Raw genomic sequence first — 26,230 nt, 5'->3', positions numbered from 1 at the left:
CTGGGTTCGTCCCCCAAACACTCTCCCTCTGGGAAGCACTCCAACATGGCCTAAATCATTCATCGGCACACACAACAGCTTGTTACAAAGACAAACACACAACACACCGTGGGTCCTTCAAGGTCATGCCTGGCAGCTCAAGGAGGACAAGAAAACAAAGGCACAAAGACTAGACTTCTCTCCTCAAAGTGTTTGTTTATTTCTCTGCATGTCCTCTGCAAAAAAATTCACCTCTTATTTGCATTCAAAATATAGTGACATTTCAATCTAAAAATACAATGTATCTAACTGACATTCTCTGAGACCTCTCTCAAGAGATGGACAAGGCATCTGGTATATGCTGATGCGAGGCTGATTCCTATTGCAACAAACTATCAATAAAATAAATAAACAAGTTTACAGCATCCTATGGCAACGTCCTATTTTACAGTACACCGTAATGAGTGCATTTACAAGGACTGTGTTCCAACACTGCGTTTTAACCTAAAAAACAATCACAAATACGCTTCGGCTTTGATGTGCAGTGTAACACCCACCAACGTAATAACTTCCCACCACGTAATAACCCTGCCAACGTAATAAAAAAGTGTGCATTTCAGACGTAATAGCCCGGCCAACGTAATAATTTCCTGCCAACGTAATAATTCTTGCCTCCTGCCAACGTAAATTTGTGTGTTTATCAAGAAAGTCCTTTTGCTGGATTTGTTTGTGTGAATAACAGTTGCAATTAAATGCAGACTAAATCTTTCATTGTGTTCCTTCTTGTGTCAAAAGTGTAGACTATAACTGTGAACACACTTATAAAACATGTCCCTGCTATGTACTGATAGATCACTGATAGACTAATAGACCACTATGAGAAACATAAACTATCATTGTCACTTTCATATGTGTCACATTCGTGTGTGTGTGTGTGTGTGTGTGTGTGTGTGTGTGTGTGTGTGTGTGTGTTTGTGTGTGTGAGTAGCGCCTTTGTGCAAATGTCTTTTCCGTGTGGGACTGCAGCGTTTTAGTCTTTCAACGCCTGCTACCTAGCCTGGTGACACCAGCCTACGTATTTCCGCCTGAATTGATTTCAAGCGCATACTCAGTCTGGCCCAACCCCGTTGACAATCGTCTCCAGGACTCAAAATCCTGTAGGACCAATCAGCGAACAGTTCAGAGCTGTGACGCAAAACTCGCCTTGGAGGAAAAGACACGAAAAGCTATCGGAAAAGTTGTCTCAACTCTCGAGAACATCAGAAAATTAAAAGGAGAACAAGAGTATTTTCTTGTAAGTTTTATGATTGGAAAGGACGTCGTAGCTCTTCTCCCAACTGGCTTTGGGAAGAGTTTAATCTACCGAATGCTTACTAAACGTTGCTGATTGGTTAAGGGAACTCCAATGATTTTAAACCTCAAGCTAAGCACCCGCTCATCTCGGAAACGAACATGCATAGCGTTTTGCCAGAATGAATGAAATGGAGTCACAGGCTGGTAATGGCCAGGCTACCTGCTACCTGTCCCTACAGTAAGACTTGATAATAACAATATCGGTGAAAATAAGGTTGGCAGGAAGCAAGAATTATTACGTTGGCAGGAAATTATTACGTTGGCCGGGCTATTACGTCTAAAATGCACACTTTTGTATTACGTTGGTGGGAAGTTATTACGTTGGTGCGTGTTACAGTGCAGCAAAGGCATCAGGCGGAAGGGAGAGGTAGCGCAGCAGCTATCACGTTTCGGAGTGGAGCAGGTGGTGACATTTCAACCTGTTACTTTGCAAAGCCTTTTCCCGGCAAACGCAACCCCTGCCAGGGATCCATTAAAAGTTGAAGTTCTCCTTGGCAGAAAAAGTGCTTGAGCTTTTCAATTAAAAAAAAAACGAAAGAAAGAAAAAAAAAGTTGCTTGCACAATTGCCTTCAGACGGCGGCCTCGGAGGTAAACAGTTGGACAGCCGATCAGCCTCAAAGCAGACGAGGAGAGAGTGAGAAGCACTGATCAAAAGAGCAGCGTTTCCGCGCTAAACGTTTCCAACTGGAGCCGAATCCGTTGCAGGTGCCAGCAAGACCTTCACTTGGCTTGGCCAGAGAACCAATCTATCCCTATCTCAAACCGGTGCGATGTTTTTGAAAGGCCAACAGCCTTCTCGTAATTACCGTTGAATACAGTCTTCTTCATGGTTGCCCATTTTCCCATCATTAATGGCTAAGTTGAGCTGGACACAATCTAGGCTGCATACTATAGTGTCTTCTTCACAAGATGGCATTTCTACAGGTTTCTATTTCTATTTTAAAATATAATACAATTCTATTTTAGCATCCCCCTTCAAATTATCTACACATTTCTATATGTATTACGGCTTATTTCTTTTAATCATACAGATCATTAGAGTGGGTGCAATTCTATGTTCAAATAATAATACAAATAAATGAATGTACAAACAGCCAAGATACATGCTGTGCACTAGTATTCATATTTTGAAAAGCTCTTGATGTCTTGATTTGTCGGCCGATAAAATCCCTTCTTTGGTGTTTGGCCCAAAATCCTGCCAATAGCCTTGGGCGCAAATTAATTTCACATTAAATTAAGATGGCCTGTGCTTTCCTGACATAGCTCGAGGTAACAAGGAAAAGCAAAGAGGAGAAAAGAGGCAGGGGAGGAGAGCGTGTGTGTGTGTGTGTGTGTGTGTGCTTGCGTGTTTCATGGTTTTTCTACTGGCAGTGGTGATTACGAAGCGAATTACATGTTGGCACAGTGTGACAGACTAACAGCTGCTCATCAGCAATCACACTCAAGGCACTGGATCAGACGGCAGTCGGCCCTCATTCCTCTTCACCCCACAGGTTAGCGTTAGCGCTCAAGCTAAGACCCCTGGACGCTGTGCAGGAAGCCCAGGGCCCGTGGAGTGAGACCTGGACCGACTCGACTTGTCTGAGTCCTGGACTGTTCTTCCTACTTTTTTTGTTCTTCTTCTACGTTCATCCACAGCAGGTGAGACAGTTTATAAATTAAGCTGGTTTCAAAGTTCAAGCTTTAAGGAAGGATCGAGACCATCCTTAGGTGTCCAGGTGGGCATGGGATGTACACGTATGACACACAGGATGGAGAACGTGGTGCTTCATGAAGTATTAATGGATAACAATGCCTTTTCCTCTTCTCAAAAAGGTATATTCTTTTTACAGATCTTTTCTTGTACTCCAACACACACACACACACAAAGATACACAAAGTCATACACACACAAACACACAAACACACACACACACACACACACACACACACACACACACACACACACAGGGTGCTCTCTGTAGACTGCAGGCAGCCACTGGACAGCCTTGGTATTTGGCCTGAGTGTTTTTTCTCTCTCACTTTTGACTGAAGGTGTAAAAGCTGGAGAGAAGAAAAACAAGGATGCCTGTTTTAATCATCCGCAATCCCAGGCGCTGCTGTAAATGAATCAGCTTCTGGGGTAGGTTAGTCTGCTCAGACAAAATGCTTATGGTCCACCACAGGAACCTGTGCATCATAAGCAAAACTAATCTTCAGTCCATTTACTCCTAGGACAAATAATAAGGGGGTGAAAGTCTAGGTTTTTAAAAATCACTTTGGAAATAAATAAGTTGGAGTTTGAGAAATCGGGCAATTACCCAAAAGTCACTAATGGCAAGATGTTGCAGAGGACTGGTACCCCAGGTTTGGCACAACGACTAAGGGGTTTGGGGGTTTTGGGGTTAGTTGGGGTCTGGTGATTGTAGTGTGTGTGTTTTTTTTTTTCTCTAGAAGAGCTGGAGGAGGAAGTCGGGGCCCCATTCGAGAGCCGTCTGGGCCACCGCCAAAGCCGCGGCCCCCAGGGTCGCCGAGATGCCCCACACGGCCATCTTGACGAGCTGGTTTGCAGCGGTGGGTGTTGCTGCGGAGTCGGGTGAGGCCAGGTGATCGTTGACCTGGCGCCGCAGGACGGAGTCGGGCCGCTGCTGAAAGGTGGTCAGCTGGAAGTCCTGGAAGGTGCTGATGGCAATGCTGGAAGAGGCAAAGAGAGTAGAGGGTAAACAAGACATGGTCAGGGGTCAGGGGTCAGAGGCAGCCGTAGGTATGCCATTGAAGGCAGTGTTATAATAATAATAATACACTTTATTTAAATAGCACCTTTTATGCAAAAGAATGCAGCTCAAAGTGTTTTACAGCAAATACATTACGTGCACAAAGAAATTACACACACAGTGATCCACAATAATATAATATAATAATAATAATATAATATAATAACATCATATATATAATATAATAAATCACTGTATTTGATCGACACCATGTCACAAGAGAAGGCCTTGGTTTGAGACTGATGGCTCCATCTTTTGCTGTAATTGAAATCAATTACAATACCTTAACATAGCGTTACAGTGTTTGAATTATAATTTTTTTAGGTTAGAGCTTTTACTCTTTGCCCTAAATAGGAGATAGAGTATGTAACTTAAAGTGAGTGAGGTGTTTAGACTGAGTACATTACCGTGAGAAAGAAAGGGGAAGACATAAACTGAACTATGCACTGCGGTTTTGAGCAAGACTGAGTCACAGAATCATGGATAAAGGGAATCCTGAGGAAGACAAAACGAGAGAGAGAGAAAGAGAGAGAGATGGAGATCTCTACATTCGTATATGGAGACAGGCAGCTAGTCATAGCCCATATTTGGAGTTTTCTGTAAGACAGCAGGATGATGTAACTGGTTAAAGAACAGGGCCAAGTTGAAAATGCAGTTAATCTCTCGAAGGGAGCGAAGAAATAAGAAGCGAAAGGAAGGAAGGCAAAAACTAAACGAGGGAAGAAAGCAGTGAAGGAAAGAGAAATCCTTGTACAAAGCCCATTCAGCACACAAATTGTGTTGAGCCAGAGAGAGAGACAGAACGAGAGCGAACAAGAGGAAGACAGCGAGAGAGTAAGTGAGAGAGACAGAGAGAGACAGAATGAAGGAGAACAAGAGGAAGACAGTGAGAGAAAGCAAGAGAGAGAGAGTAAGAGAGACAGAGAGAGAGAGGGAGAGACAGAGAGAAAAAGAGACAGAGAGAGAGAGGGCATAGTCTGTGTTGACTGTCCATTGTGAGGGCAGTGGGTGGGCTTTGCCCTCTGGTCTCGGAGGACACATCACACTTCTCCGCACTCCTTCCCCATTTCCAGACTTCTCCCACCCAATTAGCAGCGAGCCCACCAGCCCATTGCCCCCGCCGGCGGACGGCAGGCCCCGCTTTTCTTTCAACAGTTTGGAGAAAAACATCATTAAAAAATCATAAAATATTCACTTCCATTTCATTATCGTCCCTCTGGAAGAATAGTAAACATCGCGCTACATAAAATGTGAAAACATTTTCCTCTCAGATTATGAACCGCATCGCATACACACATACACAAACCCACACACACACACTGTCACACATGCACACACAAACACACAAAAACAGCTCTCGATGGAAACAAGTTGAGGGGGGGGGGGGGGGGGGGGGATGTTTTCTCTAGATTGTTCTGCCGGCATTTACTTTGGGGCTCAATGTCTTTAAGACTTCATTCCTTTCTTGGTGAAAACGAGACATTTGCTTCGCCCTCTCCAGCTCTCATTAGCAGAGCGGCGGCTAATGCTCCAAAGCTGAAAATAGCTGACAGGTAGCAGCAGAGCAATTAACTTTTAAACTTTCACTTTAACAGCTTAGCACCCGAGAGGCCGGGCCCCTTCTCCTGCTGATGAAGCTGCTGGCTACCGCTGATGCAGCCACCGCGGTGGTGGTGGTGACGAGGATGTAGCGCCCGCCTCAGAGCCGCGTGGACCCCCTGCTGCTTCCGTCACTCAGAGATGTGCAGGAAAGCCAGGGGCTTTAGTGTGTTGTGTGGGTGCGTGTGTGTGTGTGTGTGTGTGCAGAGGGTTGTTGGTGACGAGTTACAGCCGTAAACACACCTCCACCGCTTCTGTCAAGAGTGAGGAGGAGAAAGAACGGGTGGTCACCTTTCTGGAACTTTCCCTTGTCCTTTGGAGCTTCCCTGTCCGCTTCTAAAGCTGCAGCCTGTGCTGGCTTTACCGACAGACTCCCTTTGATGCCTGGGAGTGTGGGTAGACAGACTGGTGCCGGAAGACGTAAGTCTCTTTCCATCCTCTCCATCCCTCTCTCTCTCCCTACCTAATTTTCTCTCTCTCTCCATCTCCCTACCCCCCTTCAGTTCTCGCTCTGTTACAGGATGACGCATCATTTTGGAAAGTGCTGATGCGTTGCTGTCCCCCCTCCAGGTTAATTCGTGTCACTCGCCTGACAAAATAAATATATAAAAAATTAAAATACATTTTAAAAAAAGAAACACGCATGCGCACACCGACATATCGACACACATACACACAGACACAGACACACACACACACACAGACACACAAACAAACAAACACACACAGGCTCTGAGGAAGGTTGCATCACACTCTACTGTAGGCCAGGGCATTGCGAAACAGGTCAGAGAACTGTTGAAAACAGACAGCAGGGTTTTGTAACTGTTCCTCTGGCACGCACAGGGACTGGGAGCAGAGTCTGTGCCTTTGTGCTGTCAGCCTAGCTGACCCCTCTCTCTCTCTTTGTGTCTGTATGTGTGTATGTGTGTTTGTGTGTGTGTGTGTGTGTGTGTGTGTGTGTGTGTGTGTGTGTGTGTGCGCGCAGTCATGTTTGCATGTGTGTATGTGTGTGTGTGTGTGTAGCTGCCTGCAGTGCAACGTGTTTGTGTGTAGCTGCCTGCAGTGCAACGTGTTTGTGTGTCCTATTTGTCTGCAACCATATTGTAAGAGCATGCACTTAACTGTTTGGATTTGTGTAGTTTGTTGACGTGCTAAGTATACGATTGATGGCAGTGAAATGCTGTACAGATATGCTTGTGTGTGTGCATGTCTGTTTATTTATCTGAATGTCTATATCTTCTGGGTGTGAAGCTTTACATTTGAATCTGTGTTGCATGTGTGTGTGTGTGTGTGTGTGTGTGCAGTCATGTTTGCGTGTGTGTGTGTGTGTGTGTGTGTGTGTGTCTTGCAGGCTTATGATTCAGCTGCATTTGCGTAGTCCTACTGTCCCCGTGACCCACAAGCGCCAGCTATTGCCCTGGCAGTTCTGTCACGCCGCCGCTGGCAAGCGCTCTGCTCACTCATGCATGCATGTGTGTGTGTGGGCGCGTGTGTTTGTGCATGTGTGTGTGAGTGTGTGACTGCATGTGTCTGCGTGTGTGTGTGTGTATGTCTGTGTATGTCTGTGTGTGTGTGACTGTGTATGTCTGTGACACACACACGCACACAAAGATGTTTACCCAGAGAAAATGTAAAAGTAAAACTAAATGAAACGAATAATGACTGCTACAATAAAACTAATTTAATAAGAACAAACAAAAAATGATTGTAGTTATCCTTTCAATCAAGACGGCAGACGTCATATCCAAGGTACCCAAAATTCGGTGTAAAGTGTGTAGCTGTAGCAGACGACCTTAAGGAGGCGATATAGAGTGTCAGGATCTACACTCACTCACTAATGAAAGTAGTAGTAGAAGTTATTATCAAGAGAAGTCGTCAAATATGTCAATAGTGAATAGCGGTACGAGCAAATGCATGGTATTTGTGCATCTGTGGCGCAGAATTAAAAGGAAACATCCCCCAAATCTTAAAGTTTGCCTTTAAATACGAGAATTAACATTATCCATGGGAAAAGATGCAGCAAGACAGAATGTAAGTGATGATTGTAATGTTTTTAATATGTTTAACATGTTACATGTTTTGCAAGTTCTTTAGGGGATTTTGGTTGTACTGTATTGGTAGGGTTGACCCATGTCGTATTGTTTACCTGAAGTATCAATAACCTTTCACGAAACTGAGATCAAATCGCAGACCATATCTTTATCAAGCTTTGAAACAAATGTAGCCTATTATATACAGTACTGTGCAAAAGTTTTAGGCAGGTGTGAAAAAATGCTATGAACTAAGAATGCTTTGAAAAATGTAAACAATAAATGTTTATTTTTTACCCATTTACATGGTAAGACTGAGCACAGCAACAAGACACAACGTAGTTATACTGCATCAGCAGGGTCTCTCCCAGACAAAGATTTCAAAGCAGACAGGGGTTTCAAAATGTGCAGTTCCAGCTCTTTTGAAGAAGACGTTGAGGATCGTAGACGCAGTGTTCAGCCAAGGAAACTTAATGCAGCTGATGAAAAACACATCAAGCTTATTTACCTTCGAAATCGGAAGATTTCAAGCAGTGGCATCAGCTCAGAACTGGCAGAAACCAGTGGTACCCAGGTACAGACATTTACTGTCCGGGGAAGTCTGGCCAGAAGTGGTCTTCATGGAAGAGTTGCAGCCAAAAAGCTCTACCCCGACAAGGAAACAAGGCCAAGTGACTGAACTAAGCACGTAAACATAGAAACTAGGGTGCAGAAACATGGCAGAAGGTGCTCTGGACTGATGAGTCAAAATTAGAAATATTTGGCTGTAGAAGAAGGCAGTTTGTTCGCTGGAGGCTGGAGAGAGGTACAATAATGAGAGTCTGCAGGCAACAGTGAAGCATGGTAGAGGTTCCTTTCCAGTTTGGGGCTGCATTTCTGCAAGTGGAGTTGGAGATTTGGTCAGGATGAATGGTGTCCTCAATGCTGAGAAATACAGGCAGATACTAATCCATCATGCAATACCATCAGGGAGGCGTATGATTGGCACCAAATGTATTCTGCAGCAGGAACATAACCCCAAACATACAGCCAATGTCATTAACAACTATCTTCAGCTTAAAGAAGAACAGAAAGTCCTGCAAGTGATGGTATGACCCCCACAGAGCCCTAATCTCTACATCATCGAGTCTGTCTGGGTTTACATGAAGAGACAGAAGAATTTTAGGAAGCCTACATCCACAAAAGATCTGTGGTTAGTTCTCTAAGATGTTTGGAACAATTTACCAGCCGTGTTCCTTCAAAAACTGCGCAAGTGTATCTGGAAGAATTGATGCTATTTTGAAGGCAAAGGGTGGTCACACCAAATATTGATTTAATTTAGAATTTTCTTCTGTTCCTTCACTGCATTTTGTTAATTTATGAAGAATTGATGAAAATAAACTGTTAACACTTCCATTTTTGAAAGCATTCTTAGTTTACAGCATTTTTTCACACCTGCCTAAAACTTTTGCACAGTACTGTATGTTAGTCAAGTCTTCAAATGTTAATATCTTCAATGATTAGCAGATATTCTTCACGCCACACTTATTTTTGTCAACTTTTGTCCTTAACTATAATTACTAAAACTAACCTAAAATGACAAACGAGTCCATGAAATAAAAACTAAACTGAAACTAATGAAACCGCTGGAGAAACAAAACAAGACTAAATGTAAATTTAGATTGAATACAAACATATTATCAAAACAAAAATGAAAAAATGGAAAACTATAGTAACCTTGTTAGAATTGGCAGGACATTGGCTGGACCCATCTTCCTGTCTCTACAGTGACTGCAGCATCAACAACATCATCAGTTCCACCATTGCAATCCAATGAGGAGCACGTCAGTCATTCTGTATGTCCTACACACACCCCGATACGCCAGCCCACTCCATACACTGCCCTTTAATCAGATGAGCTATGTCACCGGTCAAGCATAAACACGTTTAGTCCTGCAGCCATATCCCTCACACACACACACACACACACACACACACACACACATATATATGTAGACATCACACACATACAGAGATGCACACAGACAAACAAAAAACACAGACAGACAGGGAGCACAGACCATTTCCCAGCCTACAGTCTGTTAGCATAGAGTTCAACCCAGTCCCCTCAGGCTCCAACCACCCCACCCCACCCCACCCCCCTCTCTCACACACACAGACACACACACACATACACACGCGCATTAGATTTGCATGGCAAGTGGCGGGAGAGACACACTTGACATTTCTAGTGGCAGGAGAGGAGGGGGGGGGGGGGCGAGAAGAAGAAGAAGCTAGAAAAAAATCTAAATCAGGCCAGCGCCACGTTGACTTCCAAGCCCGGCACGGTAACAGGTGCAAATATGAATCCTCTCTCCCTGTTTACTCGTCTGGCTCATGGGAACTCTCTCTCTCCATTTCTCTTCCACCCTGTCAGTCACTCAACCTCTCCCCCTGTCTGCTAATCTTTACCTCCACCTCCCTCCTTCTTTCCCGTCATCTCACACCATTTACTCCTCCTTCTTTCTCTCTGTCCTTCTACCTCTCCTTCTCTAACCATCATTCCCTTTCTTTCTATTCCTTCCTCTCTGTCTCTCTCTTTCTTCTTCATTCTCTCCCACTTTACCCCTCCTTCTCTCTCTTTCTGTCGGTCTCTGTCCCTCCATCCTTCTTTCTCTCTCTCCGTCTCTCCCTCCTTCTGTCCTCGCTCTCTGATGTCTCTGAGGACCGTCTGTCGGGTGCATCTGAGAGGAGAGCCTCTCAGCCCCTGCTGAGTCAGCATCCTCGGACTCCTCCATGAGAGAGAGATAGAGAGAGACGGAGAGAGAGACATTTCAAAACCTCTTAACGGCTTTATCACTTCCTGCGTGTGCGTGTAGGTAGGAGCTTTAGGTCCAACCCCGGTGACTGTGGAACATAGCCCTGAATCTATGAAAATGAGGGAGTCAATAGAGTTTAGTATTCAACCAAATCTGCCTCTCCATCTTTTTTAAGCAGCAGAAGCAATTTGAATCACTCGCACACATGCATACACACACACACACACACACACACACACACACACACACACACACACACACACACAGACACCAGACGCACTGAAAAAGGTAATGACCTTCAGGCAATACAGCATTTGTCTTGCTGCCAAAACACCACGACTGTGCTGGGGGGGGACTCAATCTCAATTGGCTTCCGTATAAAAGAAATAGGAGTGGAACCTTTTTGGAAGTGGTCTCAAAGAAACGCTGGCGTGCTGTACTGAAGGACTGCTACACACGGTGGTTATGTGTGTGTGTGTGTGTGTGTGTGTGTGTGTGTGTGTGTGTGTATGTGTGCGCCAGTGTCTGGGTGCTTTGAGTGTGATCCATGCGCGAAGAGTGTGCCCCCACCTTAAATTCACTCTCTGCATTCCACAAACACACGCACACACACCCTTGAGTTTTAAGAGAAGGTGTTATCACATTCATCCTCTGCATGAGGTTGCGCGCACACACACAAAAAGAAAGTCTAACACACACACACCTTACAGGTGGGGGCTGCTGCAGTATGCGAGAAAGGATAAAAAAAATCAGAGGCTTTTTTTCCCCTTTTCTCACTCAGAAGGTGTGTGATTCTGGTGGTGTTTTTTAATCCCCTGATGCATGTTGTATGCTGCTGTACAGTGGCAGCTGAAAAGGCTTGCAACAGGCTGGCGCGCACACACCAGGCGAGCCAAAATGGCTGAGCTAGAGAAATCGGCACGGCAACAACAACAAAAAGAAAACCACTTGAAAAACTCCCTCCTGAAAAAAAAAAGAAAAAAGGGAAAGGAGACAGCGTTTGACATTGAGCGTAATTCAGGAACAAAGCCCTTAGCATGACTGAGGTGGGGTGGCGTGGGGAGATGTGTGAATGAAGAACATTTGGGGGTCAAAACTGTGTGTGTGTGTGTGTGTGTGTAGTGTGTGTGTGGTGTGTGTGGCAGTCCACTTCATTCCCCTCATTACGACACATGCCAGGGTCAGCTGGGACAATGGCGGCGAGGGTCAGAGGTGAGTGTGTACGCTCCAGAGCATGCCCATTTCACCGCCAGACCCAAAAAGAACAATGGAGCGACATCGCTCTGCCGCCCCCGCCCGCCAACAGTCCCCTACCCTACTCTCCCTGCTCCCTCGAGGAAGGGCCACAGATGCTCAAGGAGAAGGGGTGGGGGTGGGGAGGGTGGCTGAAGGGGGGGTGTGGGGGGTGAAGGTGGTGAGGGGGCTGGGACTATGCAAAAACCAGGCAGACATAATTATCCAGAGATCAGGTTTATTTATTGGACATGGGCTCAAGAAGATTGGCACCTCTCTTTCTGCGCTGTTTTTAATATGGATGATAAACCACACAAAAAAAGGGAAAGAAAGAAGAAAATGAACATCTTCTGCTCCAGGATTCTGCACAGAGCTCCTACACTAGGCTAACCTGACACATAACACAGATCTAAAAGCAGCTCCAGATTCCTGTGCAGATGGCTTGATTTGTATCCCCCTCCTTACCTTCCCAACCATGCGGAGAGAGATTGAGAAAGAGAGAGAGAGAGACAGACATGAATGGAGGAAACAAATATCACCTCTTCAACCACAAGCGGATGGTAAAAGGTATTCATTACCTCCTGCTGCTGGTGATAACATCATAAAAGTCCAGCTTCTACCTGCGCCTTGAAATCGCCATCTACAAACTCAATCTCCTGCCTGACAGCCAGCATTTAGATACAATGGGCCTCACTGTGGACAGCCGGAGATTTAATGCCCGTCACTTCACAATAGACCCCCCACCTCTCCCCTCCATACACCCCCAAAAGACTGGGGAGGGGGGCAGGGGGGGGGCAAGGAGATTTCACACTCAACAGCCCCATCTGCTGGACACGCGGGGAAGGATCAACTGAATGGCAGAAAGGTTAAATTTAGACTGCACCCATGTTGACACAATGGGACATTTGTTTGTAAAAGCATTCTTTCTTGTTGCACGGACTAGTGTAACAGCTAACCCTAGCGTAGCGGAAGTGAAGCTGGACCTCCAGTGCTAGGCAGCTGGGCTGAAGTGGAACGCTCTATGTTAGAACATAGAGAGCTTCAGGTGCAGTCAGCGAGTCTAATCAAATGCACTTTTTGTCAAATGCAGTAAATTGCTGCCGGTCGTTCCCCATGCAAGTCCGCTGTATGTGTGCTCTCAAAACTTCAGTGTTCATATTCAGCCCTGGCTCTGTAAATGGGAAATATAGTGGCTCAAACCAAAGGGGGAAGGGGGGTGTCACTCACCTCTTCCGGGACTGCAGGGCGGCACTCTTGGCCAGCAGGGAGGGTGGGTAGCGGGCGAAGAGGCTCTGTGCATGGTTAATGAGCTCCTCGTAGGGCAGGTTCTGCGGGATTTTGGAGAGGAGGTGGTGGACCATGGCCATGTCACACTCGCTGTTCTTCACCTCCTTCTCCCGATGCAACACAATCTGAAGCCCAGCCACACACACACACACACACACACACACACACACACACACACACAAGTTAGAGTTACATTTTTTTATTTGGCAGGAGCTTTTATACAAAGCGACTTAAAATTGAGGAACAATAATGAAGTTACATTAAGTTATTAACTCCGCCCGATTCGGAGATGGTTTGGTCTTTTAGCAGCGTGTACACAAATGTGTTCTGGCCTGACAATTTCAAAGAGATGTGTAACGAGCGCCTCAAACATCTTGGATACAAGAGAAAAGTTGATTTCAATAACCAATAATGCACCAAGTAAGCCTAATGATTGACAAGTGAACTCGACTAACCCCACCGCCTTCCCTCTAGCCAGCTGGCTAAACTTCTGTCAAACATCAAGATTTTCTAGAACAATTTACGCTATTCAAAAGCAATGCAATATCAACAAATACAACAACAACAACAAAATAGTGTTATCTTGAGGTAGCCAACGACTTGAGAAAGGCTGTTCTCTTACCTTGTTAGCTAACGCTAGCTAGCTAACTCGTTGTTCCTGCTGTTCTCCCTGTGCTTTGTAGTTGCTCATAGGGTTAAAAAAAATAACTTGCACTGTCTATTCAATATTGAAGTTACAACAAAAATCCTTAACTTACTTTAGCTATCCATAGCTGAAAAGCGAGAAGAAGCAAAAATGAGTTTAACTGTGCTTGAATACCAGAGGATCACAACACCAGCCTTAATTTAGTTAACAGAAGTGTAGATAGCCTATATAAAGATTAGTGCTGTGCAAAGATTGGTTTTAAACTGCACGATATTAATGTTGAATCGGAATGGTTCGCATATCAAGTGAATACTTTGGACCCCGGGTTGATGTTCAGGTTTCATTGTTATGTTGACTCGCATGGCAGAGTTCAAAACTCGTCATGCATTTGGAAACGATGTACATGTCTATTTGCATACAGACCAGGAAAGTGAGATCCAATCCCAAGTGGTCACTCGAGATGCATGTGGAGAAGCATTCTAGTTGTATTTCTAATCTAATTCTAAAATTTGAACCGCATTCTAAGGTGTGAACTGACGTACTTAGAGCTTTCCACTTGTGACCGAGTCACCCAAAACCCATGTTAATGTCAGGTGTGAGCAGGCTCTTAGATGCTTTGAACAAGCTCCTTCACTAGCACTGTCTGGCCAAATCACTTATCGGTTTTCTGAAGAGCAACTTAATACTGTAGACTAACTCGCACAGCAGCACGGGCACCCTGAGCGCACCACTGAGAGTCACCGGTTCAAATCCCAGGGTGCTCGGTGATGCTGACACACACACACACACACACACACACACACACACACACACACACACACAGTAATGTACGCATGGGCACCATACATGACTCCAGCTTAAATTATTCATTCAAGTGACTAACCGCAACACTCAGACCTAGCTTTGGCAATAAAAAAAATTAGAAAATAAATTATTACAAATAACCCCCCTCCCTCCTGCCGGCCTCAGGTGAAAATCAGAGACAGACACACTCCTGGTGAAGAGCCTCCCTTTGGTTTCGGGCCAAGTCTTCCTGAAGGAGTTAAGGCCCCCTGCTTTAGCAACTTAAGAGGCAGGATGAACTACATTTCCTGGCTACTTTGTTATCCCGACTTCAAACGGCCCTGGCCCCCTTTGGTTTGCGCGGCGTATCGAGCAGGGGGGATAGGCTTATGGAGGGAGAAGAAAGGGGCCATTTAAAGTAATCTAGCACAAACACAGCCAGTTCTCCACACAAACCTCTGGTGAGTTCATTAGAGTTGTTTAATTAACTGGTCTAGCTACAACAAAGTGCCCTGGATTCCTGCATCAGAAAAATAAAGCTTACACACAAACACGCAAACACAGCAATACGCTCACATACACACAACACTATATACTCACACAAATCTACTTTGGGGACAAAATAATGAACTTTTTCCCCTTTGAGTGTGTGTGTGTGTGTGTGTGTGTTGACAAGCCAGCCATCTCCTCTTTTTTTCTAAAGCACGCCATTCAAAAGTCTCAACTGAAGGACAATATTTCCCTTAGCTTGTCAAATGTCAATGTAAATCTGAAATGTGTGGTTTGAGAGATTATTTATACACTGGACTTCCAATCGGACTGCGACTCACAGGCACACAATCATAATCACTGTCAGTCACTGCCTGTTAACTAATGGAAGAAAATGACTCTCTCCATTGTTTACAGAGACTGGTAGGGTGGCTGCGTCATGGCAGACACACAGCCGTGATTCACCACTGCAAATGAGAAAAACCAGGTCACACACACACACACACACACACACACACACACACAGCGACTGAAGATGCTCAGACAGACTGAAATAAATGTGCAATGAAGCTCTAGTAATATAAAATAAAAACAATAAGAGAGGAAAAAAAAACATAAATGGAACTTTCCATGAGCCTGGCTGGACCTGCCTCTGAGGCGTGTTGCTATAATTCTTTTAATCCTCAAACACACACACACACATAAAAATTGTCACAGTATTAAGTGTAGCCAGACATAATCACAGATTATGCGATGAAGAGGGGGAAATAGACGAGGAGGACGAGGACAAGGAGGAAGAAGAGGATAAGGGTGTCGTACACGAAAACGAGGGAGACTCACCACAGCTGCAAAGTAGATGGCCATCAGTGGATGGGAGGCCAGGAAGAAGTCATAGAGCCGTAGAACATGCCGAAAGTCAGAGAGGACATGGCCGTACCAAGTGATGAGCCAGCTGAGTGCAAAGATTGTGCCAACTTCAGCCCTGCAGCCACACACACACATACACAGTCACACACACACAAAGACACATCACAAGGATGGTTAGAGCATAAACATTTCATTGCGACAACATACAATGCTTAACCCACGATGCCACTTGAGGCAAGAGAGAAAGAAAAAAAACACAAGCGTCTTGCATGATAAATAGGTTCTGCGTGTCGCATGTGTGTGAGTATGATGTCACTGATGATGTAATTATGAAGTGCACCCAGAGAGACCTCTCCTCTAGGCAAGACATTAAGCATGGTTCACTTAAGTGGCCTTTTTTTCCTGACCACAGTAATACCGCTCTATTTTGGTAACTGAAAATGGCCTTTTGAGAGACCATTTGTGGAGTCAGCTGACAAAAAAAAGAGAACGAGAGAGAGAGAGCGAAAGAAAGAGAGAGAGCTAGAGAGGAAAAAAAAACAGAAAAGGGACTCAAAGGAATCTGCAGGAACTACACCTCAAAGCATCCTCTGGGCGACAGAACTAAGCAGCTCTGCCTGCTTATCCCCTCAACACAAAGCGGCAACCTGTCCCTTTCAAGGCCCTTTCAAAACAATGAAATAAATAAATAAAAACATCTCAACAATCCCATCAGGCTGTTTGCGTGACTAAAAATACCTCCCACTGAAGTTTGGGGCGGAAATCGAGACTGACGCCGGGGCCAGGCTCCGGCAACCCCTGTTCCGGCGCGCTTCCAGACGTGAAATGCTTGAGCAGCTCGATAGGACTACTCAACTTCCTCTTCCTGGTTTTATCTGGAAAAGTGCTTTCAAAGTAAGACAAGCAACAGCACCTGAAGCGAGCAACACCATTAAACCTGTGGGGCCTGGGCCAGGGCCGTGGCTAGACGGGGCCCTCCCAAGACGTGCATATCTAATATTTATCAAGAGCCTCTTATTCTTTACATTTTAAATGAGCTACCATTAAAAATAACTCGCTTTTACAGCTGGGAACAAGCCAGTGGCACGCAACAGCCTCTCTCTTCAGCTGACTCATAGTACAGGTTTGTTTGTTTGGCCGGGCCGGGCCAACACACACACGCACACACACCAAACACACACACACAAACGCACACACACACACACACACACACACACCAAACACACACCAAACACTCACACACAGGCACCAGAAACAGCAACAGTGAAAAAACTGAAAACACTGAATGAATTATATATGAGGTACCAAACGGTGCATCCATTCCTTTGCATCACATGGACCGCTGAGGGTCCAAACATTTCATAAGCATACCTCGTCAGAAGAGACAAGACTCTTCCCTTCATTTGCAGTCGTTTTTATTCTCCGAATCGCACGCATGCTTACCTGTCCATCAAGTCGGACTGTGAGAAATAAAAGGCTTTTAACTAAGTTAAAACACACGCAGGTATAACAAATGTAATATCGGACGTCAACATAAAGGCACAGACCAAACAGAAGACTGGTGACAATCACGGTAGTGTGCGTCAGAATGTCGGGACGCAGGCGGCAACGCAGGAATATGCAAAACGACATCAGCTTGCCGACAGTCGCTTTGAAACAAGGGCGGCTGTCTTGAGACAGCTCCCCAATTAGATTGCACACAATCATGCGCTCCTGTCAAAGCCGCACACATGCCAACATCCATTTCTTTCAGTTTTACACTTATAGCTCCTAAAAGAAACAGGAAATCAGTAGTCCTACATCTGACACCTTCCTCCTCCTCCTCTTAGTTTCCCTGCGCTGCCCAAGTGTTGCCTCCGTATAGATATACTAAAACAGTCAACAGTTCTTTCATATGAAGTCTATAATTCATCTGATTAACAGCTGAAAACAGATATACGAACTTAAGTGTGTATTCTATCCAGCACACTTAAAGCATACCTTACCCAAAGATCATGTCACCAAAATGTTCTACCAATTAAAATATAATATGGCATTCAAACTTGCCTGGATATTAACTTAACTGGATATTACATAATCCTAAACCGTTCCATCCAGAGTCTCTGCTTAAAGAGTTTGGATGAGCATGCATGCTTGCCGCCTCCTGTTCCATTCAGAGGGTTTGGACATGCAGGTTCACACCACAGCACGCTCTCTACTGCCCTCCTCAGGTAGTTGTCTTGGCCTCAGACCAAACAAACAGGACGGATATACCAGACGCACCTCACCAATTTACTTAACCAAATCAGCACGCCTTCAGGTGTCGGTGTCTGTGTGTGGTTTATTTAAGGGTCTGTTAGATGCAGAACCTTTGTGGCATCACAAGGAGCTGCTGAATAACAACAAGTTTTCCAACCTCCAGGAACAGGATTTATTTCAGTTCATAATAAATGCTTTGATGAAACAGTATCAATCAGCAAGTGCTTCGGACTGGGACGGAGAGAGCTGCAGAGCTTTTGATGATGGTGCAACATTTTCTTTAACCATGATGCATTGCAAATCAGTTGCACAAAAAAAGTACAGCCCCAGTCTTTCTTTTTTGGGTGAATATGCATTGGTAAATCTTTCATCACTGTTGGTTTCTCACATGGCAGTAAGATACCTCCAGGAGTTAAAAGGAGAACTGTCTTACAAAATACTGACTTCAATGGAAATTAGAACATTGGAAGTGTCTTCTTCTAAAACAGGCAGTAGATTGGAGGGACCCATTGAGGTGATCACATTACGTCCAAACTAAATTGCAGTAATCCACAGCAAGACAATATTGACATATCGACACTGCAAATCAATCCTCAACTCAACCAAATTGAACCCACTGTGTATTCAAGTTACATCCAGTAACAGAGCCTGTCTTCAATTTATCAGGAAAGGACATACGACCTTTGCACTCAAGGGCAGGGTAGCACTTGGGGTTGGAATATCACCCCATACCACCACTATTGTACTTTTCTATGGACACATATAGGCCCAGGCCTTGTCCATTAGTAGCCTGATGCTTTATCAACTTGCTTAGACCTTTTGACTGCTATTCACAAGGTTCTTTGGGCAATATTATTTCTGCAATGAAACGTTGTCTTACCGCAACATGAAATCATTCAGCTCTCTGTCCACCTGCTCCAGAATTGGCATCAAGTAATTTAGGATGTGCTTTGTGCTGTCCATAGTAGGGTCCATAAAATCCCTGTTCATAAAGAAGAGCAAATATAAACGAATGAAACGAAACCACAAATCCACAGATTAAATGAATTCAGCATTAAATTGAGCTTTCAACATTAACACTACAAAGGATCAAAAAGACAAACCTAGGTCAATACGGAAATTCTGCAAGAAAAAACATCATACTGTTTACACACTGTATGAATTATGAAAGAGCTGATAATGAGAGCTGTTCACATCCTCTAAATCAAAATAGTGCATCTCTGTGGTTACACTGAGCTATTTCTGTGCTTACTGATATTGTTGTGCTTGACAGATAAAAAAAAAAAAACACACACACACAGCTTACTGTTTGCAAACCATTTCTGGGCTTGCCAACAAATGCTTTAATGAAGCGAGGGGTCAAAAGGTGTTTGCTAAATAAATATATATAAAAATGAATCTTGTTGCTTAAGGACCCACCTGAGATGGTGATTGGAGAGAGTCTCCACTATTGCTATAGCCATCCTCTCCCCGACCACCAGCAGGAAGGTGACCACTATGTCGTGGTAGCCCTGGTAGTAATGCAGCTGAGGGTTTCTCCTCAGAACATCAAGGATGATGTCAATCAGCTGCTCCTGCAACACCTCTCTCTCAGCCACACGCATTCCTGGAGGACAAAAGCAAATTAAAAATGCCTCCAATCAGGAAGTTCTTTCCTTGTGCCTTGCTTTATACATGCTTGTGTGAATAGAGACATAGGGCATACAGGTGAGTGGAGTTTTTTACTGTAGGTTTAGTGGACATAATGTCCAGCTCAAGCACCCATGAAGTTTAGCCAGGAGCCAGGACTGCAACTAGCGGATAGCCCATTCAGAAAACAACATTAAAAAAAACTTAGCAAACAAAACAAAAACAACACATGCTGAAAACCTTTAATTTGAAAACTTTAGTCTTTTGTAGCTTTTCAAGAATAGGGACATGAGAAACTTTGCTGTTCCTGTTTTATTATTAGACAGTTACTTTCCATATCAGAACAGAAATAAATCAATCTTGGATGTATACAAATGAAGGGCCAGAACTGCACACAAGTATTACGTCAGAGTTGTAGAGACTGCACTCACATGACTTGGTTGATGACTGGTACCAAGATCAATAGCAGGCTTACCTCTAGGAAACCGACGCATTGATCTCCTGACATCCATGAGCACCTGGTTGTAGTCCTTGTGGTTCTCCCTGAAATCTCTCCCTGAATTAATCAGAGCAAATGAAACACACATAGGGCTAGGCTAAGAGCTCCAGGATGATCAATCAGATGTATAGGATCTACAGCTGTCATTGTGAAAGTAAAAGGAATACATTTGTTATACTTTTTTTTATACCTACACTGAATAAAATGATACATATTTGCAATATAATTGTGCAAACCTATCAAGTAGAGTTCCACTGAAAACTCACCAGGTTTTGCTGGGAGGTTGTACACATTGACATTGAGGAGTTTTGGCCAGACTTTTCTCCTAATTTCATCTGTCAGTAGACCCCCTTCACTCACGGCCGCCTTTCGCAGGGTCTCAATGTCCACTGGGTCACTGTTGAGGGCTTGGTGTATGTCAAAAAGCTTCTTATTCTTCCAGGACACATATTCTATGTTGAGAAATACAAGAGAAATGCTTGAGATATAAACTTCCTATGCATGTAATCTGTGAAATATTGTAAGGAGATACATTTAAGTAGGCTAATACTGTTACGTCTATGACTTAAAATACTTTTATGCCAAATCCACTATGAAACTGTCTTAAAACAACAAAGACAGCATTGATTTGGCGAGTTATAATCCATATCCACCACTTGCTATAAGCTTTTAACGGACTGAGTGGCCTATACATTATGCACTAAGCCATGCGATGAAAGTATAATGTCCATGTAAGTAGTATTATTTCATGGCATTGACCTTTTCCTTGTTGAAAAAAAAGTGCACTATTAGGCCCACAATTTTCCACCGATTACGTGTGGATTTGGCCTCCCAGTACTCTGATTTGACAGTTCGTTGAACTGGTCTCGCTCCTTATTGGACACAAGCACACTTCCTGAAACTGTTGGCTATAAATGAAATAGGGTTGATCATTATAATGTCTGTTTGATTTTTACAATATTATCTCAGACTCCAATAGTTCTGGCAGGAAATTGTGCCATTATATATGGCAAATTAGAAAAGCCATGTGAATCTGACACCTGCAATTGTCATAACCATGTCCACGTAGCTAGCAAAAAGCCGCTACCAATTGCCTTTACACAACATAGCTATTTAAGTAGCCTGTTCACCATACTCGAGATTAACCATTTTCTGCATACATTATTTCGTTCAACGATCAACTCTTAAGATCATTGCATTGTCAGCTATTTTAGCGTTTGTTATTTAGTTACCCCCGTGTCTCTTCTCGTTTCCATTACTACTCGATCCGTTCCCATTATTTCCTTGATGGTGTTTCTTTCCCTTTTTCATTTCCCTCGGATTGTTTATTGTCTTAACATTAGAAACTGGTACATTCCTATGCGTTTAGGCAAGTTTTCTATGTATTAAAATGTCGTGTCAGTAAAGCTGAAATGTATCGCCATAACAACGTCGCTGCTAAAGCCGGTTGGCTCTTTCCATCAAACATACAGAACTGACACGCAACTACTTTTGGGTTAACCAAACATGCTTGCTAAGGGCGGTCCTCTATCAGCCTATTGGTCCATTTTGCAGCCTACAGTTCTAAACATCTAGGAAGATAGTAGCCTAGGCTGGTGCATTGTTCATCAATACGACACAGACAATATATTTTACACAGTTTGCTAGCATAGTTCCATTAGTATAGGCATACAATATGGACGGAAATTAGTTCATGTCATTCACTCATTCAAATCATTGATTACATTTAGTTTGAAAATCGTTCTCCTCTTAAATATATCAATTGATTTTTTTTGTAGGCCTATATGTAGATGTGGCCATTGGCACAACTCAAAGTTTATTGACCAAGCTTGTGTCTGCTAGGGATACATCCTTTGATGCCTGCTTGTAACTCTTCTTTGCGTATTGCTCACAATAGGGGCAAGCCCTGGCTCTCATACATGCACACACTGAAATCAAACAGTGAAAGTACAGTGGATTAATTTGTTGTGAAATAAAAACCCTTGTCTTAATCAAAGTCAAAGTCAAAGTCAAGACATACAAAGGAATCGATTGGACGTTTCCCACTCTTCCACGGTGAAACATATAAAGGTGCACAGGCACAACATATAAGACAACACATTTCCTAAAACTAAGTAAACATAAATATTCATAATTAAGTAATGCAATCTTAAACGTCAACAAGTGCTAAAAGTACAGAGTCCTGAATGATTTTTTGGGGGGAGGGCGGGGGTTAGGGGGTTCAGCTTTCTGTCAGACATGGAGGATATGGCTGGGGGGAGTGAGGGGAGAGAATTTAGCTTCCTGACCGCTTGGTGTATGAATCCATTTCTGAGTCTGGTGGTGCGGCAACGGAGGCTCCTGTACCTTCTTCTAGGGTGTAGGAGGCTGAACAGACTGTGTGCGGGGTGGCTGGTGTCACTCGCAATCGAGGTAGCTTTCCGGGTGAAGCGGGTGGTGTAAATGTGTTGCAAGGAAGGGAGTGGGGCACCAATGATCTTACCAGCTGTGTTCACTATGCGTTGCAGTGCTTTCTTGCTGTGTTCAGTGCAGCTACTGCCCCACACAGTGATGCAGCTGGACAGGATGCTTTCAATGGTGCCCAGGTAGAATGTGTTCAGGATGGGAATGGGACCTTTGTTCTCTTGAGCTTGCCGAGAAAGTAGAGGCGCCGCTGGGCTTTCTTCGCCAGTGATGCAGAGTTGGTGGCCCAGGAGAGGGAATGTCTTAATGGTTAAGTAAATGTACACAACCAGCAGGCTATGTACTAGGTACTTTCACTACAGTTACCCTAATGCACCTTAAGGTTCAACTTTTGGCCCACAGCACAAGTATCTTGGCTCAAATCTGGTTGATTCTTTCACCCTTCTGACACCCTTTCTGAACTCGTACAGCCTTTTGTCCACCCTTCCCAGATGACACAAAAATGAGACCACCAGGTGCACTGCATAGGCAGCCTACAGTACATGTAATTGTGCTTAATAGCGTTGACAGATGGACCGAAAAACCAGGCCCATCGATCAGGATCGTTTCAGTGAGGCGTTTGGCAAGCGACTCAACTCTTTGTCAAATTTATATTGTTTTTCTTTCATCATAATATCCAAGTGCAGCGTAAATACATAGCTATTACCATAGATGGTAAAGTCTTGGCAGGAAGCCCATTTGTTCTATGGTGTTTGTAGTCTCCTGGCCCTCTACTGCCTCTACTGCTTAGGTGGGATTGCTTTATAGACCAGTATAACTTTAATTTTCCAATACCACAAATTAGTTTGCTACTTCCATTAGTATCGACATACAACATGGACAGAAATTAGTTTAGGTCATTCACTCATTCAAATCATTGATTCAATTTAGTTTGAAAATCTTTCTCCTCTTAAACACATCAATTTAATATTTTTTCGAGGCCTATATGTAGATGTTGCTCATGACACAACTCAAAGTTTATTGAACACAAGCTTGTGTCTGCTTCCTAGGGATACATCCTTTGATGCCTGCTTGTTACTCTTTGTTCTTTTGATATTCAGTGATGTTTTTTTTCTCTGGTATCTAGCTATGTGTATTGCTCATGGTAGGGGCAAGTTAAATAAATCCCCACCCTCTTGTCTTAATGTCTTAATGGTTAAAGCAAATGTACACAACCAGCAGACTATGTACTAGGTACTTTAACTCCAGTTACCCTTGTAATGCACCTTGAGGTACAACTTTTGGCCCAAAGTACATGTATCTTGGTCCTGATGCTAAAATCTGGTTAATTCTTTCACCCTTCTGACACCCTTTCTGAACTCGTACAGCCTTTTGTCCACCCTTCCCAGATGACACAAAAGTGAGACCACCAGGTGCACTGCATAGGCAGCCTAAATGTGCTTAATAGCATTGGCAGACTGACCGAAAACCAGGCCCATCAAACAGGGTTGTTTCAGTGAGGCGTTTGGCAAGCGACTCTTTGTCAAATTTATATTGTTTTTCTTTCATCATATATCCAAGTACAGCGTAAATACATAGCTATTACCATATATAGTAATGTCTTAGCAGGAGACCCATTTGTTCTATGGTGTAAGTAGTCTGTGGCCCACTACGGTCTCTACTGCTTAGGTGGGATTGCTCTATAGACTGTCAGCATGACTATACCTTTCCAATACCACAGATCGATGGAGACTCAGTAAGGCAATGATCAATCAGGAACAAGGTTTTATTCTTTACAATGATGTGCATGAAGAGAGAGAGGACGGTTTCACATTGAATATTCACCTGGGTCTCCAATTAGACAAGGAAACCGAAAGGGCTATCAATCATTAATCCCAATCCAACATGACATATAAAATGACTACTCTGATACAGAAACTGCCACAATGTCTGTTCACAGAAAAGGCAGAAAATAGGTGTCTGAAACTTTAGGAAAGCAAATTTCACTACCCCTATCTGCTCGACCAGAAACTTTCTGTTTGAACCTAATGACATAAAATAATGAAAAATGATGGGTAAAATAATGATTCTTATTCAAAACCCTTTCAAGTAGGAATCCAAACACTGTGAATAGCGAACCGTGACAACTGGCAGACTGCAGAAGCTGTCGAAGAGGCAGTCTCCACAGCGATACAGCGACTAGTAGCTCACTTGGCGAAATTAATGTTTGTTTTGAGGCAGTCCCATGAGCTTTTGTGTTGCACAATTCTCACTTGCCGAATGTAATCGGTTCTCACTTGCCGAGTCAGATAGACTTGCCTGTAAAATCAACGGATCCCTTAAGCCATTCTGACATTTTGATGTACAGACAAGCTTTTCCTTATAATCAGTTATACAAATTAGAGCCAACAGTGCCCCATGAACTTCTTGCTGTGAGGCAGCAGTGCAAGCACCTGAGCCACCGTGCCACATAATGCAGATGTCATGTGCTAGTGACTTGTTGCATTGTTTACAACAGCACATGACATCTGCATGTGGAAAAGATGGCAAAACCCCGTCACACGGGGTGGGGGTGGGGGGGTCATCTGTATGCTATAACCTACGCCCCCTCCCCGCGACGAAGTGTCCTCTTTTTCTCAAGCTTAAATATGGTCATCCTACATAAAGTTAGCACGTTAGCACTTTTAGTGGGAAGATTAGCATAGTTTATTCAATCAGCAGCTTTCCCCTGATTCAGGTTTGGGTTAAGGTAGGGTTGGTTATACAGCTGTAATAGTCTGAGGAACAGGAGGCTCCTCAGTAGGCTATATATCACAGTAGCCTTGTGATCAATCAGGCAGAGACCGGAATATAAACAGGTGATCAGTCAGGCAGAGACCGGAATATTCACAGGAATATTCTTCAAACATAGCTGTAAATATGATATACTTTTCTCCAAAAACTGATTAATTTCCTGTTTGTAAATCATTGATTACATGAACAAAAATAATGTGACTCTCTTTTGGAACACATCTGCACTGTCTCTTTGTAGTGATTCACTAGCATACGCTGATTTTGTTTAATTGTGATTGTGTCTCCATTATCTGTGGGGCCATGGTAGGATTTCTTAGTCTGGGAAGTCCCGCCCCTCTTCTTCCGGCCAATTTGATTTAGCCTCTGAAGTGGGTCTGGCAAAGATTGCACAGCCGTTCATTACAGCATTCTCAGGATCTCTGGGACCAATCACAAACTGGCTTTTGGCTACCTGGCGCGCCATTGGCGGATTTAAACTTACCACGGCTACGTTACAAAATCTACTGCACAGAGAGTTTTTAAACATTGGACATGGTGGCTGCCGAAGCAAAACTTCGATAAGGCAAGTTTTCTTTGAAAACAGAACAGAAACTTGCCCTGGAACAATTCATACAGAAAAAATATGTGTTTGCTTTATTACCGATCGTTGTATCGTTGTATAGTATCGTTGGTCTGATTGGTTAAAGGCGTGTCCAATTACGTGAGTGAAGTGGACCGCTGTTGAGTAGTTTGCCAGACCAACTGAGCAAATGAAATGCAGTGAAGGGGCGGGGAATTCCCAGACAAAGGATTTCTTGATCTTTGGTTAAAAATACAGTCTGGGATTCTGGCGAAAGGTTGGCTGGAATTGTGTATGGCTCGGTCCAAGCCA

General features: G+C 43.8%; 1 protein-coding gene across 1 annotated transcript; it reads right to left on the bottom strand.

Moving 5' to 3' along the window:
• Positions 1–231: 231 nt before the first annotated feature.
• On the bottom strand, positions 232–21,630 carry LOC308363304 (TBC1 domain family member 20). Its single transcript, XM_080836117.1, has 8 exons — positions 21,417–21,630; positions 20,451–20,636; positions 20,161–20,241; positions 19,476–19,662; positions 18,937–19,038; positions 15,792–15,933; positions 12,974–13,158; positions 232–4,006 (listed from the first exon to the last, which is right to left on the bottom strand). Exons 1-8 carry the CDS (start codon positions 21,493–21,495, stop codon positions 3,763–3,765), a joined length of 1,206 nt encoding a protein of 401 aa, XP_080692243.1. The 5' UTR covers positions 21,496–21,630; the 3' UTR covers positions 232–3,762.
• Between the last annotated feature and the right edge of the window lie 4,600 nt (positions 21,631–26,230).

This window comes from Sprattus sprattus, assembly GCF_963457725.1.
Source record: "Sprattus sprattus genome assembly, chromosome: 4".
Classification (NCBI taxonomy): Eukaryota; Metazoa; Chordata; class Actinopteri; order Clupeiformes; family Clupeidae; genus Sprattus; species Sprattus sprattus.
This window is presented reverse-complemented; position numbering and strand designations above follow the sequence as displayed.

Excerpts from the sequence above, each read along its gene's own strand:
- LOC308363304 (XM_080836117.1), bottom strand. The coding sequence starts at position 21,495 with ATGAAAAAGGGAAAGAAACACCATCAAGGAAATAATGGGAACGGATCG. Across the intron at positions 20,242-20,450 it reads CAACCTCCCAGCAAAACCTG|GGAGAGATTTCAGGGAGAAC; the intron begins GTGAGTTTTCAG and ends TGATTAATTCAG. Across the intron at positions 19,663-20,160 it reads AATGCGTCGGTTTCCTAGAG|GAATGCGTGTGGCTGAGAGA; the intron begins GTAAGCCTGCTA and ends TTTGTCCTCCAG.